The following is a 17,309-nucleotide window of genomic DNA, read 5'->3' as shown; positions in this document are numbered from 1 at the left end:
CACATGCCCGCATGACACCATATACTGACAATGACACACTCCCATGAGCTCCTCATCATGCCTGTGCACACACACATGCCTCACTGCATTTGTGCTCAGCTATACATGCAGTCAGATGCATCAACATGGAAATGTGCCCACTGACTAGCCCTGGCACCCAAAGGAGCACAGAGTTGGGAGCTGGAAGGGATCAGAGAAGTCACACAAGTCCACTCATCCTACGAGGGAGGGAAATGAGATCCTGCTGGGATTCGCACCAAGACCCTCTCTCAGCCTTCTGCCCGGGGCTCCTGCACCATGCCACTGTCTAGGGGTCCTGGCACAGTGGCATGTCCTTGGGAAGCCACACCACTATCCAGACTATCTGAAAGCAATTTGCCATGTGCCTGCATGCAGGAAAACACATACATGCCTGCTTCCCCACATGGGCACACGCATGAGCACACTCAAACCTGTGTGCACTCATTCAATCAACACGTTTGCCCTCAAGGGGCTTGGGATCTACTCAGTGGGATAACATGTACACAAGGAAGTCAACGTCCAAGATCCACTCCAAACAGCCATGGGCATTGAACTGGCTCTGCCATTTCCCCGATCCCTTCTCCAGCCAACTCTCTTGGAGCTATCTAGAACATTGAAGAGTTCAGTGACTTGCCCAAGGTCACACACAGGTAGGCAGGACTTGCACTGAAGCCAGGCTTTCCTGGTTACAGGGGCAGTTTTCTATTCACTATATTATGTGCCATAATAATATTATTATTATATTAACTATTGTAATTATTAGCCAGTCTATTACACACCAACTGTTATAATTATTATATATTACTAATAATAATATATCTAAGCACTCATATAGTGTTTTAAGGTGGACTAAACTCTGCTGTATGGAACAGGGAACTAGATTTGGAATTAGAAAGTTCTAGCTTCAAATCTGTAAGACCCTGGATAAGTCATTTGCCTCTCAGTGCCTCAGTTTCTGCATCAATAAAATAGGGGGTGGGGGAGAACCAAATCAATGTCTTCCATGGTTCCTTCTAATTAAAACTAAGTTCCTCTGATTCTATGATCATGAGGGGAGCATTAACAACTGGGGGCACCTTGAAAGAAGCATGGCACTTGGAAGGGGCTAGGGGCAACCAGGGGCAGAAATGCGGAGGGGAAGCCTCCAGGCATGCAAAGGCACAGAGGTGGGAAATGAGATGTGTATGGGGAGCTGCAAATGAGCTGGTTTAGCTGGAGTGCAGAGCAAGAGGAAGAGAATGTGTAATGGGGGCTGCCTAGAAAGGAAGACTGGAGACAGATGGCAAGGGCAGGAAATGCCCAAGGAGGAGCTTGCATTTTATCTTGGGCAATGGGGAGCCAAGGTCGCTTGGGAGGGGCACTGTCAAAGGCTCATCAACCCCTAGGAGCATCACTTTGGCAACTGAGTGAGGCAGGGGCCCGAGGCTCATTAGAATAGCCCAGGATTGCGGCCCAGGACCTTGGGTGGGGGCTACCTGAGTGGACAAAAAGGAGATGGATGCTGGGGAAGTCCAATCTGCAAGAGTGCCCTGTCCGTTCAGCCACACATTGTCCAGGGGCATCCACGCACACACGTTTGCGCGCGCGCGCGCGCACGCGCACCCCCCTCCCAAACATACACACAAAACCCACACCAAAAAAGTTGAATGCAAACTCCCCCTCCCTGGCTTGGCTCTCCCGGAATTCCCCAATGGCGGTTCATTCTCCCGCGCCGAGAGGGGGTGGGGATCGCCCCCTCCCCCCCTCCCCCGGGACACCTCGAGACCCCAAGGCCAGGCTCTCGGGCGCAGCTCCTCAGTTGGGCTCCTTTGTTCTGGGCTCGGTTCTTTCCCAGCCAGGCTGGGCTCAGCGAACAAGCTTTCATGGACGGAGCCGCCTCATTCGCGCCCCCCCCCAACAGTAGGAGCCCCTGACTCCGCGGCCACACAGCAGAGGCTGCGGCCCCCAGCTCCCCTCCCCCAAATAATCGGCCAGAGGATCGGGAGCCCCAAAGACCTCCAAGAAGATCCGGCCCAACCCCCAACGCGGGATTAGAATAACAATAAATCCCCTTTCCCGGACAGGCTGGCGGTGGCGAGCCCTTCAGGGGTTGCCTCCCCCCGGCTGGGGAGTAAGGGGAGGGCCAGGATTATTGTTCTCATTTGGCAGAGGAGGAAGCCGAGGCCCGGAGAAGTGACTTGCCCAAGGTCACACAGCTAAAAGTAGCGGCGGTATCGTAAAGCGATGGGCTGGGGCGGTGGGCAGGTCCCCCCCCACCCCCCAACCCGCTCTGGAGCAGCGGGCGAGGCTGCGATGAATGAAAGCCTCTGCCTTTTTCCATGCACTCGTCGGGGTGGGGTGGGGGTGAGGGTGGGGGGGTCTCCTTGCCTCCCCCGGGCCCGGCCCCTTCCCCCAGGACGCCCCGCCCTCGGTCGCCCACTGGTTTTGGCCAGCGGGCCCGGCCTCGGGGGAGCGGAAGATGGCCCCGATGCCCGCTGGCGGCCTTGAAGGAGGCGGATGCAGGGATGGCGGGATGCAGGGAGCGGAAGAGGAGGAGGAGGAAGCCCCAAGTCTCAGCACTCACCATTCCCGGGCCGCCCCGCAGCCACTGCATGGTCTCTTCCCTTTGCTTCTATTGTGGCCGCCGATGCCGCCGCCGCCGCCGCTGCCGCTGCCGCTGCCGCTGAACCCCGAGTCCCAACTGGCAGAGACCAAGCTGCCGACGGAAGCAGGAGGCACGAGCAGGGCGAGCGGGCGGGGGAGCACCCCCCCCATCCCATCCTGGCCTTCCGTGCGGCCAGCCGAGCGGGACAGCCCGCCCCTGCCCCCACCCCCACCTGCCCATTAGAGCAGGCTGCAGGGCCCTTGGCCATCAGCTGGGCCACCCCCCCTTTGGGGGATGGGGAAACTGAGGCTCAGAGAGGGCAAGGGACCTACCCAAGGTCACACTCCCGGTAAGCCTCAGATACTGGATTCCTGCCAATTGAAAATTAGGGGGGGGGGGAAGGGAACACACCTGGCAAATCTTTTTTCCCTGGAGCTGTTTGTCCTTAAACTAGTCACTTCACAGTAAATAAATGCACAAGGAAGGATTTTTCAAAGTCCACCATGCCCCGAACAAGCCTGCTTCGAAAGATTTTCCCTTCTGTAACAAGGTAGTTTGCAAAGCACTGTCCTCACAAAGAGGTGGGCAGGACCCCAAAAGCAAGGTGGGGGCTATTACTATTCCCATTTTACAGATGGGGAAACTGAGGCCCACAGGGGTAAGTGATTCACCCAGGATCATAAGGCTAATAAGTGTCTTGGGACTTGGGCAAGACTTGAACTCAAGTCTTCCAGACTCTCCATCAGCTGCCTCTCAACCAAGCCAGTATTCTATCCATGTCACTATTCGAATCTTGAGTTCTGATCTGATAGCTGTAGGAGAGGAGATTGAACTGGGCTCCAGTACTGCCTCTGTTGTTACCTATAGGACTGTGGGGCAAGTCACCCCACCTGTCTGAGCCTCAGTTTCCTAATCAGTAGAATAAGGTTAGACCAGATGGCCTCTGCTAGGTTCCATTCCAACTCCAAAAGCTATGATCCTATGTAGGGGGGACAGGGGAGCCCTTGACTAATTTAAGGAGTTCCCCAATCATTCTTCTATCATGAGATGTGAGGGAGTGGATGCCTATAGGATACCATACTGTTTGCCTTTCACCAGATTATCAGGAAGCTGTCAGAATAGCCTGTCCAAGTCCAGTTCCCCTCTGGGGGCAGCTGATACCCTATGGGAGTCTTTCATGTATTCTCAGTAGCTGTTTGGGAGCTCCCATGAGTTTTTTACAGCTTTATGTGTGGGGCAAAACAGAGGCTGTCCTATCTGTGATATGCCTCTGTTACCTTGAGTATTTCTATAGGAATAAGGGGGAAACCCTTATTAAAGAATTCTCCAGCATCACCTCCAGGTGAGGGCAGAGGGCCAAAGGGAGGAGTATCCTGTTGAGGTCAGGAAGGAGGTGTCTTGGGTGACAGATTTCAAAAGAATGTATGGAGGAAAACATTTCCCCGGAGTTCTGGAGCTCTGCCACTGTCACTTCTTTATCCTTCTATTTCTTGGGCTTGATGATGGATGGGGAGGCAAAGAAGTGGACGAGGTCAACCAACCAAAAGCTCTGGGAAGGAAAGAGCTAGTTGATGGTTGGCTTTGTTTTCACCCTCATGGGGGTCTGGGGTTAGCACCCTGGAAGAGCCAGAGCCGTCTCCCTAGAGGCTCCAGGGGCGCCTTTCCACTCAAGTATTTTGCAAACTACATTCAAGCATTTCAGGGATGGGTAATTTCCTCGGCACTGGTACTCGGTACTCTTTCTGCCAGCGCAATTCCTGATCTCTCTGCAATTTGGCTTTTGAAAGGTAGGATGATGAAGAACCCATCACTCTGCAGCCAGCTTAATGACAAGCATCCCGAAACTCGGCTAGGCTAGTCATCACTGGATACCAGGCATCCATCCAGGCCTTCACTGGCCCATACCCAGAGTCCTCCCAGCATGCTAGGACCTGTCAGAGCTCACACTCCACTGTGAGAGCCTCAGATGACTCGGGGTCACCTCCACGACACGGGGAACGAAGAAAGGGGAACCAAGGGGCTGGCAAAAGAATCGGATTGGCAAAGATGAGAATGTCAGTGGGTGGAGGGGACGGGGAGGACGAGCACAAGCATGCCTGGTTTGTGGAGCAACTTGGAATTGTACCCCAAGGAGTCACGAAATCAGACATGCCCTCCGACGCAGTGGTGCCCCGACAAGGCCTCCACTCTACGAAAGACGGAAAGGGCCTGTGCGGACACACATATTTATAGCAACAGTTTTACTTGTAGCAAAGAAACCGAAACAGAGTGGGCGTCTAACAACTGGGGAATGGCTGAACAAACTTTGGTTTTTGTGAGTGAAATAGGGTTTCATTGTGTCATAAGAAATGACAAAAGGAATGGATTGAAGGGGCAGCTGGGTGACTCGGTGGATTGAGTCACCACTGCCTAGCTCCTAGTTCTTTTGCCTTGGAACTCATACACAATATTGGTTCTAAGAGGGAAGGGACGGGTTTAAAAAATAAAAAGTGGGGGCTCCTGGGTGGCTCAGTGGATTAAAAGCCAGGCCCAGAGATGGGAGGTCCTGAGTTCAAATTTGACCTCAGATACTTCCTCACTAGGTGATCCTAGACAAGTCACTTGACCCCCATTGCCTAGCCCTCACCACTCTTCTGCCTTGGAGCCAAAATAGAGTATTGATTCTAAGAAGGTGAGGGTCTAAAAAAAGAAGGAAAGGATTGAGAGAACCCTGGGAAAATTTGTATCAACTGATGCTGAATGAAGCTAGTAGAAGCAGGAAAATGATTTCTACAGTGAAATCAAGAAAAACAACTGGGAGATTACAGAACTCCCAGAGTGACTGACCAATAACTCTGTAAAGGCCTGAGGATAAAGCATGATGGACCAGAAGGGGGAAAGGAGCCATTCTCGGATGCAGAAAAAGGAAAAGGACCTTGCCACTAGAAATGGTGGGAGAAAAATGATGAAGCAGTAGGTGACAGCCAAGACAATAAGGTGTAAAAGGGGATGTATCCTTTTCCCCTTTTCGAGCTGATGGGTACTTGGCATGAGTTTGAACTCGGGTCAGAAGGGGAGACTGTGGGAAGAAAATCATGGCATAAATTTAGTCCCAAGGGTGGACCAGCCAGGAAAATGGAGCAATGGAGTCAGGAATAGCACACGGCCAGGATGGCCCAGGCAAATCAGCCAACCATGGTTGGTTCCTGAGATGTCACATGTGAGTTAGTGGGTGCAGAATAGGCTCCATAAATAAAGACAGGAGCTCGGCCAGCTCTCTGGGCTTCCATGTTTCCTGGGTCCGAGTGAGTAGGGGGCATAAAATGGTGGCCAGAGATTTCGCAAGAACTTGAATACACATCTGTCTCCTATTTTTCTATCTTCTCTCCTACTACTTCTACTTTAATACAATGCTTCATTCTAAGGATCAGTCTCGTAAATGTAATTCTTACAAAGGAGAGAGTGGGAGGGCCGCTACTCACAGATGGATTCACGTCACCTACTTGTTGGGCCTTGAACTCCCAAACGCAATGGTGGAACCACTGTCAGTGATATCTGAAAGATCGTGGAAACAGAAGAGCTACCTACTCTGGGCCTGGAGAAAAACAACGTTGGGCTACTTTGCGAAAGAGGAAGAAGGCTAGCACCCGGCAAGTCTAGCTCAGGGAGCTTGACGTGGATTCCTGGGACAATTCTAGAAAAGATCATGAAAGAGAATTCTACAGTTTCCGAAAAGGAGGCACCAATGCCAAAGCGCCAGCTGGATTTCCTAAGAACAAGCGTGCCAAACATTTTCTTTTCTGCTAGGATTACTGAGCTGGCTAACGAGGGGAACGCCAGGCATTCCCGACTTTTACCTGGATCTTAGCAAAGCGTTTGCTAAAATACTTGTCTTGTTTTTGCAAAGAACCTAGAAGGGCATGGATTAGACCACTAGGCAACCAAACGAATCCCAAAGCAGCTGCATGGTCACGCCCAATGATACCGTCGCAGGGTGGCAGAAGGTCTACAAGGCTGGGGCCCAGGGATCTGGGCTTGGCTCTACTATTGAACTGTACCCACCTGGGAGACAGGCACCCAGAAAAGGCTCACACCAACTGCATACAACACAAAGCTGGGAGGGAGAGTGAACATGCTGGATGTCAGGGGGAAGATCCATGAGGATCTGAGTGGGCCAGAGGAGCACAGGGCTGAAGCTGACCAAATGAAATCCAATCTAGGGATAAATGAAAAGTCGTGCCCTAGGGTACAAGAGATCTACTCCCTAAATGTAAGCTAGGGAAGATAGGCAGCAGGTGTTCTGAAAAGGATCTGGGGGTTTCAGTGGACCCCAAGCTCAATGGGAGCCAGCAGGGTGATCAGAAGACAAAAAAGCTAGTTGGATCTTGGGCTGCATTAAGGGGGGCACGGCTTCCAGGAACAGGGAGAGGACAATCCCACTATTCCTTGCCCTTCTCAGATCTCATTTGGAGCACAATGGTGTACAACTCTGGGCACTAGGCCTTAAGAAGGACTCTGATTATTCACTGGAGAGTGAGCAGAGGAATTCTGGGAAGCAGGATGAAGTTCATGCTGTACGAGGGGCAGCTCAAGGTATTGGGCTTCTTTAGCCAAGAGAAGAGAAGGTTCAGAGGACATTTTGAGAGCTGCTTTGAATTCTGTGATGGGCTGCCATGTGGAGGGATGAATGGAGCTGCTGGCTCTGCTTGGCCAACAGGACGCAACCAGGAAAAATGGGTGGATATTGCAAAAAGGCCAATTGCAGCTTGATATCAGGAAAAATGTCCAATCCTGGAGATCTGTCCCACAGAGCTGAATGGGCTGCTGCAAGAGGTGGTGGTGGGGAGAGGGTTTGCACAGCTGGGTGGCTCAGTGGATTGAGAGTCAGGCCCAGAGATGGGAGGTCCTGGGTTCAAATCCGGCCTCAGACACTTCCCAGCTGTGTGACCCTGGGCAAGTCACTTAACGTCCATTGCCTCACCTTTACCTCTCTTCTGCCTTGGAACCGATACACAGTATTGAGCCTAAGGCAGAAGGTGAGAGTTTGAAAACAACAAAAGAAGCTGGACCAAGAAATTATTTCAGACTGCAAAGGAGAACAAAAGAGGTGTCTCTGCTCAGATTTGTATTGCCTTGAGGGAGGTTTTTCTATGGAGGATTACTAGGAGCTGGTGGACAGGCCAACAAAGGAGAGCCAGCCCAGAGAGAAAAGGAGGGAGGGAGGGAGGAAGAGAGGGATGGGGGGAGAGAGAGGGAGAGGGAGAAAGGGAAGAAAGGAAGGGGAGAGAGAAGAGGAGGAAAGGGGGGAGATAGGGAGAGATGGGGTGGGGGGGAGAAAGAGGAGAAAAGGAAGGAGAAAGAGGGAAAGAGAGACAGAAGCAGAGAGAAAAGAGGAGTGGAGAGAAGATAGGGGAAGAGAGGGAAGGAGAAAGAGACTTGGAAGGGAAGGGAAGTGGGGAGAGGAGGGTCAAACACCACTGAAATCCCACACCTCTCCAACTCATAGCTCCAGTTTGAAGTCTAAACCAGAACAGTAGTCCTTGATTTTGTGGAGTGGGCTACAATCCCATCCGTAAACATGTGAGGTTGTCCCAAGGAAGCTCAGGATAGAAGTGACTAGAAGGAGCAATAGGTGGCTTGGTGGATAGAGTACCAGGTCTAGAGAAAAGAAGTCCTGAGTTCAAAACCAGCCTCAGATATTTCCTAGCTGTGTGACCCTGGGCAAGTCACTTCACCCTCCTTGTCTAGCCCTTACCATAATCCTGCCTTGGAATACATACTTAGAATCAATTCTAGGATGGGAAGTCAGGGTTTTAAAAAAAACCAAAGATGTGTATGTATAGAGGGCTAGACCTGGAGTCACGAGGACCTGTGTTCGAATTCAGCCTTAGATTCTGTTAACTGTGCCTCTGGGCACCTGTTTGTCTTAGATTCTTCATCTACAAAATGGGGATTATAGTAGCACCTACTACCGCTGAGAATTGATGTGAGAAAGCATGAGGTAATATTTGTGAAGTGTTACATGACCATTTATTAACCTCCCAGAGCCTCAGTTTCCTCCTTTGTAAAACAAAAAAGGTTGAGTCACATGATCACTGAGGCCCCTGCAATTTCTAGAGCCAAGAGCCTACAATGCTATGATGTCAGCACCCCATACACTGAGCAGCAACTGAGAGCCCCCATTCCTCATTAGGGTAAGTGGCACACAGAAGGGCCCCAGCCTCCAGTGGAGAACACAGTAGGGCCAACGGCCAGGCTGGGAAGCCTCCGAGGCCTATGGACACTGGCGGCCCAGGCCTGGAGTTCCAAAATGGCCTCCCTGAAAACCCAGGAGTTCAAATGTTCCTCCAGAAAAATGTTTGCCTACAAAGTGATCGCCAGAAGAGAAGAGGTTAAAGGAGGCCATGTTGGCCCTGCCCTACCGGGCCTAGGGTCTCTCATTAGCCTCGAGTGTCAAAATGGACTTTCATACAGAAGAGCCATTAAAAATTCCATTCCAAGCCAATTGGCTGAAGGCTGCCTGCTCTGGGGAAGGCACGGTGCTAGGTGTCCTAGTCCCTGAGTTCACGGAACACAACAACTTAGCAGGGAACAAAGCAGCGCAATTACAGTCAGTCCTAGAACACTGGAAACTAGCCTCCCTGGCTTCTGAATCAGACGACTAGCGTTCAAAACCCCTTCTTTCCTGGTAAACAGAACGAGGCTGTTTGAGGAGACCGTCGCCTGCCTCGTCGCCTCTGCCACACACAGGGCTCCCCCACTAGCTGTCACAGGGAGGTGGCACGCCTCCTTGTCAAAGGTAATCCCCAGACTTGTGGGTGATCCCACTGCAGCAGATCACTTAGCTCTACCCTCAGGATCCAGGCTCCTGGCCATAGCCATGGCCCAGCCTCCCCTGTCCGCGAGAAGGCCTCTTCTGGCTCCTCTAGCCCGAGCAACCATCCTTTCACATCTCTCCCGCCTTCGGGGCCAAACTACTTGAGGAGGCCATCGCTGTTGGGGCCTCCATTTCCTTTCCCCTCCAACGCACCATTCTACCCCACAACACTGGTCTCTCCAAAGGCACCAAGGATTGCTTTTTAATGTTCTCGCAAACTCACTCTTTCTGTCTTAGAATCAAGACTGCATTGGTGCCAAGGCAGAAGAGCAGTAAGAGCTAAGCATTGGGGGCAAGTGACTTGTCCAATGTCATATGGCTAGATAGTATTTTTAAAGCCTTACCTTCTGTCTCAGAATTCATACTGTATATCGGTGCCAAGACAGAAGAGCAGTAAGGGTTAAGCAATGGAGGTGAAGTGACTAGACTAAGATTATAGCTCAATATAATCTTTTAAAAAACAAAAACCCTTACCTTGGAGGCAGCTGGGTAGCTCAGTGGATTGAGAGCCAGGCCTAGAGATGGGAGGTCCTGGGTTCAAATCTGGCCTCAGACACTTCCCAGCTGGGTGACCCTGGGCAAGTCACTTAACCCCCATGGCCTAGCCCTTGCCACTCTTCTGCCTTGGAACCAGTATACAGTATTGATACCAAGATGGAAGGTAAGGGTTTAAAAAAACAAACAAAAACCCCTTACCTTCTGTCTTGGAACCAAGACTGTCTATTGGTGAATATCAGAGGTTGGATTTGAACTCAGGGCTCCCGGAGTGAAGGTCCAGGATTGTAGCCACTAAACCGCCTGAATGCCCTTAGTTAGGCAAGGACCTGCTCTCCAAGTGCCCCTGAGTCTCAGGATGCTAGGCCTCCAAGCAGAGGCCCGTGTATCTCCAAGTGACAACTGCTTTCTTGTCCCCTCCAATTCTTTGCCCTCTGCCTGTTACTAAACAGGAGCAGCCCCCCAAGCCATATAAAGACTCACATGAGCCGCCCAATTCAGTGCCTGAAAGAAATTAGGTCAACTCTTAAAGAAACCATTGCCTATTTCTGTCCTGCTCCCCATATCCCTAGAATTACAGAACACGGGCAGCTCATCTCCACCCAGACCCTCCTCATCCCACCCAGAGCCTCATACATCTAGAAGGGAATTTACAACAGAAAGTCTAAAAGAGACCCAAGAACCTAGAATAAATGTTGGAGCTAAAAGAGCCTTAGAACTTAAAACACAGAAATTTGAAGCTAGAAGGGCTCTTAGGACACAGAAAGCAGGTTAGAGCTGGAACAGTCCTTAGAAAATAAATAATTTCTCTATATCTCCAACACATCTCAGCAGCAAGAATTAGAAAGAGAAATTCCATTTAAAATCAGCCTATATGAAAACGACCAAATAAAATAATGTTTAAATTTAAAAAAAAAATCAGCCTAGACAATATAAAATACTTAGGAATCTATCTGCCGAGACAAACACAGGAACTATATGAACACAACTACAAAACACTCTCCACCCAATTAAAACTAGATCTAAATGATTGGAAAAACGTTGATTGCTCATGGGTGGGATGAGCTAACATAATAAAAATGACAATCCTACCCAAATCAATTTACCTATTTAGTGCCATACCCATTGAACTACCAAAAAACTTTTTTACTGAATTAGAAAAAAATAACAAAGTCCATTTGGAAGAACAAAAGATCAAGGATATCCAGGGAAATCATGAAAAAAAATGCAAAGGAAGGAGGACTTGCAGTCCCAGATCTCGGACTATACTATAAAGCAGTGGTCATCAAAATAATATGGTACTGGCTAAGAGACAGAAAGGAGGATCAGTGGAATAGACTTGGGGTAAGTGACCTCAGCAAGACAGTCTATGATAAGCCCAAAGATCCCAGCTTTTGGGACAAAAATCCACTATTTGATAAAAAACTTCTGGGAAAATTGGAAGACAATGTGGAACAGATTAGGTTTGGATCAACACCTCACACCCTACACCAAGATAAACTCAGAATGAGTGAATGACTTGAATATAAAAAAATAATCTATAAGTAAATTAGGTGAATGCAGAATAGTATATTTGTCAGATCTGTGGGAAAGGAAAGACTTTAAGACCAAACAAGAGTAAGAAAAAAATCACAAAATGTAAAATCAATAATTTTGATCACATGAAATTAAAAAGGTTTTCTACAAACAAAACCAATGCGACCAAAATTAGAATGGAAGCAACAAATTGGGAAACAACCTCCATAACAAAAACCTCTGACAAAGGTCTAATTACTCAAATTTGCAAAGAGCTAAATCAATTGCACAAAAAATCAAGCCAATCCCCAGTTGATAAATGGGCAAGGGACATGAATAGGCAATTTTCAGTTAAAGAAATAAAAACTATTAAAAAACACATGAAAACAGTGTTCTAAATCTCTTATAATCAGAGAGATGCAAATCAAAACAACTCTGAGGTGTCACCTCACACCATATTGACTAACATAACATGACAGCAATAGAAAGCAATGAATGTTGGAGGGGATGTGGCAAATTTGGGACATTAATGCATTGCTGGTGGAGTTGTGAATTGATCCAAACATTCTGGAGTGCAATTTGGAATGATGCCAAAAGGGCAATAAAAGACTGTCTGATCTTTGATCCAGCCACAGCACTGCTGGGTTTGTACCTCAGAGATAATAAAGAAAAAGACCTGTACAAGAATATTCATAGCTGTGCTCTTTATGGTGGCAAAAAATTGGAAAATGAGGGGATGCTCCTTTGTTTGGGGAATGGCTGAACAAATTGTGGTATATGTTGGTGATGGAATACAATTGTGCAAGGAATAATGAACTGGAGGAATTCCATGTGAACTGGAAAGACCTCCAGGAAGTGATGCAGAGTCAGAGGAGCAGAACCAGGAGAACATTGTACACAGAGACTGATAAACTGTGGCACAATCAAATGTAATGGACTTCTCTACTAGCAGCAATGCAGTGATCCTGACCAACTTGGAGGGATCTACAAGAAAGAACACTATCCACATTCAGAGGAAAAACAATGGGAGTAGAAACACAGAAGAAAAACAACTGCTTGAATACATGGGTCAAGGGGATATAATTGGGGATGTCGACTCTGAATGAACATCCTAGTGTAAACAGCAACAACATGGAAATAGGTTCTGATCAAGGACACATGTAATACCCAATGAAATTGCCTGTCAGCTGCCAGAAGGGTGGGGGGAGGGAAGGGAGGGAAAGAATATAATTCTTGTAACCAAGAAATAATGTTCTAAATTGACTAAATAAAAAAAAGAAAGAAAGAAATGATTCCAGGGCAGCTGGATGGCTCAGTGGATTGTGAATTTTAAAACTATTCCATCCTAATCAGACTGTACTTTAGAAGATCTGATTTAGCTATTTCCTGATCAGTAACAATGGAGATACTTGGAATAACAGAATCAGGTCTTGGGAAGTCCACATTTTCTCCACCCTCCTTAAATTTAACAAGATTAGGAAGGTCTGCACTAAACCCAAAGATTAAGTACCTGAGAAAAAAGGCAACAGACATGTGCAGAAAAAGCGGACAGAACCCTGGGCTGTCCTAAGTCAAGCTAGGCCATCATTGGTACAGATGAGATGCAGGAAAGTGACGTAAAACCATCTATATTAGGTGTGTCACTTCTCTCTGCTCTTGCCCTGGAGCGTCTGGCTGAGAGTGTGCTAGGCTTTTCAACATCTTGGAGTGTTGGTGATGAGTTTGCCCTTGAGCTGATTCAGGTTTGGGCATCTTAGCTGAGCCCTTTTGGAGGTCAGGCTGATTCTTTCCTCCTTCACACTCTTACTTTCTAGATCTCCTAATCTTCCCACCCAGTACTAGCCCCTTCCTTCTTCCTAATCTCCTCCTCAATATCAATTAAATCACCATAAAATTTCCAGATGAGTTTGGGTGTTTCATTAGGATTTTATAAATAAAATCCTTGGCGACCAAATATAATTATTACATTCAGTCTCAACAATAATTTAACTTTTACAGGATTGAGAGCCAGACCTAGAGCCAAGAGGTCCTGGTTTCAAATGTGGCCTCACACTTCCTGGCTGGGTGACCCTGGGCATGTCACTTAACTCCATAGCCTAGTCCTCACCACTCTTCTGCCTTGGAACCAATACACAGTATTGATTCTAAAATGGAAGGGAAGGGTTAAAGAAAGGCCTATTTCTGTTTGTTTAGGGGTGCTTTGTTGTCCCTAATTATTGTCCTGAATGACTTGGAGAGCAAAAAGGCAGGGGGGTGGCAAAGAGAGAAGCCATCACACACCATACAATTCTCACCAAAACCTTGCCTGATTTCTTCCTCAAGATTATTTTACAAACTGCTAATCTGAGGCCCAGAGACACAAAGTGTTGCTAGAGGTCACACGTCCTGTCAGGAAGAGCCAGAACTCAAATTCAGAGCTTCTGACTTCTAGTTTAGTATAGTATATTCTTCCTATACAGTATTGTATAGTTCAGAGATGGAAGTGATTTTAGATGATCACGTCGTCCAGTCTCCTGCCTTCATGATGGATTTTCTTTTCTTTTTTTGTTTTTTTTAACCCCTTCACTTCCATCTTAGAATCAATACTGTGTATCAGTTCCAAGTCAGAAGGGTGCTAAGGGCTAGGCAATGGGGGTCAAATGACTTGCCCAGGGTCACACACCTAGGAACTATCTGAGATCAGATTGGAACCCAGGACTTCCCATCTCCAGGCCTGGATCTCTATCTACTGAGCCACTTAGTTCCCCACTGCAATATGGATTCTAAGATGGAAGGAAGGAAAGGGTTTTAAAAAGTAAAAAAATAAATATTTTTATAGCTGTATTTTTTCTTTTTTGTTAAGCTCTTACCTTCCATCTTGGAATCAATGCTTTGCATCGGTTCTACAGCAGAAGATGGGTCAAGGCTAGGCAATGAGAGTGAGGTGACTTACCCAGCATCACACAGCTAGGAAGAATCTTATCTGCAGCGACATTTGAACCTAGGACCTCCCATTTCCAGGTCTGGCTCTATCCACCAAGCAATCTAGCTTTTGGTGAGGAAAACAAACCCCAAATGATGGATCTTCCCTTTAGAGGAGGAAACTGAGGCCTAGAGGAGAGAAGTGTGTTGCTCCAAGGTCACACGAAGAATGAATGGCAGAGCCAAGTCTCCACTGGGCTTGGATTGCCCATCTCCCATGTCACCTAATCACTGTGGCCATCGTGGCACCCAGCTCATTCTGGGAGCCCCTGGGTTTCATGGGCTTTGTCGGCAGCATTTTACAGACAGACTCCCACACCTACCTTAATTAAAGGGGGGAAATCGGTTGCTAAGCCCCTCTTTGTATCCCACCTACTCGCTTCAAACCCCCACACAGATCAGTGACTGGAACTTCCAAACCTACCAATGATTAAACAAACCACCAGGAGCACTCATGTGGCATCTGCTAATGCAGCCTTTGGCTTCCCCCAAGCTCAGTGCTCCTCTGCACTTCTAACTAGTACAGCAGTGCGCCAGCCCCTGGACCACACTGCCCTGAAGCAGGCCAATGGACAGGAGCCTTCTCCCTGCTCAACATCTGGTGAATGGCAGCTGAATCTCAAAGTCATCGAATGCCGGGCGAGAAACATGGGCCATGGAACTTGGAGAGTTGGGCCTCTTTTTGCAGTTCTTCCCACTTGCTGCTGCTATCTGCGCTTCACTCGCGGGCCTTGTGGCCAAGATGTCATCCCGCTGCCCCCGTCACAAATAAGGAGGAAGCAGGTCCAGCCCCAAAGCCCATGTCTCCATGCCTCTCCCCCATTAACACGAGGTGGGCCCTGGTCGAGCGAGCTCCAGCCAGACCGGGGCCCCGAGGCTGGCCCCAACGTGTCACAGGAGGAGCGAGAATGGACGAGCTCCAGCTTCATTTCTCCTGGGAGGGAGCCAGGGAGACCCTTGGTCTGGCCAAAGCTGATTTGAGTCTCATTGGGCCATTCATTCATCCCCGAGACACGGAATGAGCCCGAGGCCCGGGGCAGGTGAATGTGGAGAGCCAGTAAGTGGACGCCGGTCCAGCCTCGCTGAGGCACCTACCTAGGTCCCCTGGCACTTGGATACAGCTACTGCTCTAGGTGACCCCAGCCAGAGCATTAGGAGGGATGTAGAAGGCTCAGTGTCACCCATGGGAAGATCCACCTGCCTTTGGGAGATTTGGGGATGACCCACTGCAGGGTGGCTAGGTGGGGTAGGTGGGCCACTCGCTAATAATGTTGTGGACTCCTTCTGGGTTCCAGTCCAGCGCCCACCTGTTCAGGATTTGGGGCCTAGAATACAGAGGAGAGGGGCAAACAAAAGGCCCGCAAAGACTTACTTGATGACTCAATTCCATCATCTACAAAACGATCGAGTTGGATGAGTTCTCCAACTTTTTGGTCTCAAGACCTACCTACCTCTTTACACTCTTAAAAATGTTTGAAGACAGAGGTAGCTGGGTGGCTCAGTGGCTAGAGAGCCAGGCCTGAAAACGAGATACCCAGGTTTCAAATCTGGCCGGATACTTTCTAGCTGTGTGACCCTGGGCCAGTCACTTCACTTTCACTGCTGAGCCCTTACCACTTTTCTGCCTTGGAACCCATGCACACCATGGATTCTAAGGCAGAAAGTAAAGCTCCCCCCCAATTATTTTAGACCCCAACTCTTTCATTTGTGTAGGTTTCATTAATCAGTACTTTCCATATTCAAAGTGAAGATGGCTTAATATTATTATGAGTTGTAGCTTTGAGGACAACCTCTTGCCCCTTTTTTAGGGGTAGGATCTCCTTTAGGATCTCCAAGTCCCTGCATCATCCTTTAAGAATCAGAGAGCTAGGGGGCAGCTGGGTAGCTCAGTGGATTGAGAACCAGGCCTAGAGACGGGAGGTCCTAGGTTCCAATCTGGCCTCAGCCACTTCCTAGCTGTGTGACCCTGGGCAAGTCACTTGACCCTCATTGCCTAGCCCTTACTGCTCTTCTGCCTTGGAGTCAATACACAGTATTGACTCCAAGACAGAAGGTAAGGGTTTAAAAAAAAAAGAATCAGAGAGCTAAATGCTATCGAAGGTCCCTCCTTCCAGTTCTAAGTTGAGGGCCTTAGTCTCCCGGTCTATGAAATGGGAAGACTTGCATGGTTCAGCTGCTCTACAGACTTTAAGAAAAGGGCTCTAACAATGGGAATGATGGTTAGGACTCCAGTGACCAGAAGGCACAAAGACAGCCACAGCTTTGTTTTGTTGTTGTTAAGTCATGTCTACCTCCCCATGGCTCCATTTAGGGTTTTCTTGGCAGAGATACTGAAGAAGAGGTTGGCCATTTCCTTCTCCAGATAAGTTGACAGATGAGGAAACTGAAGCAACCAGGTTGAAGTGACTTGCCCAGGGTCACACAGCTAGGAAGTGTTGAGGCCAGATTCGAGCCTAGGAAAAGTCTGACTCCAGGCCTGGAGCTCTATCCACTATGCCATCCAAGTGCCCCTAAAGCTTTGTTCACAACAGATCAAAGAAGACTGGAAACATGCTCCCGTGGCCAGCTGTGGCCTTACCTGCCCTTCAGATGGGAGAGGGATGGAAAGGATGGGTGCTCTTTGCATTGACCCAAGTGCCCCAAGTGCCTTCCTCACAATCACTCGTCATGTACATGTCTTAGCAGCCCCATTTTCCTGCTGAGAAGACTAAGGCTGAAAGAGGTTCTGGTCCACACTGAGGGCCCAGTGAGTTTCCAGGTGCCAGTCCTAAGCAGAAATGCGAATCATCAAGACCGACCAGTGGGTGCCATGTACCAGCTGGAGGGGGGCCAGGGTCACTGGTTTCAAGAGTCCATGATGACGCTAACAATCCAGGA

The 17,309-nt window shown here is 48.7% G+C and overlaps 1 protein-coding gene across 5 annotated transcripts in view; it reads right to left on the bottom strand.

Moving 5' to 3' along the window:
- Window positions 1–17,309, bottom strand: part of ARHGEF9 (Cdc42 guanine nucleotide exchange factor 9) — a 288,936-nt gene that overhangs the window by 153,616 nt on the left and 118,011 nt on the right. Inside the window, exon 1 of one of the 5 annotated variants that reach the window (XM_056808821.1) lies at window positions 2,585–2,839. The exons of the other annotated variants lie outside the window; for them this stretch is intronic. Within the exon in view, the coding sequence (XP_056664799.1) occupies window positions 2,585–2,614 (30 nt within the window). The 5' untranslated portion in view covers window positions 2,615–2,839. Of the gene's footprint in view, window positions 1–2,584; window positions 2,840–17,309 lie in introns of those variants that run through there. 5 annotated transcript variants of the gene reach the window in all.

The sequence above is a fragment of the Monodelphis domestica genome, chromosome X (genome assembly GCF_027887165.1).
Source record: "Monodelphis domestica isolate mMonDom1 chromosome X, mMonDom1.pri, whole genome shotgun sequence".
NCBI lineage: Eukaryota > Metazoa > Chordata > Mammalia > Didelphimorphia > Didelphidae > Monodelphis > Monodelphis domestica.
This window is presented reverse-complemented; position numbering and strand designations above follow the sequence as displayed.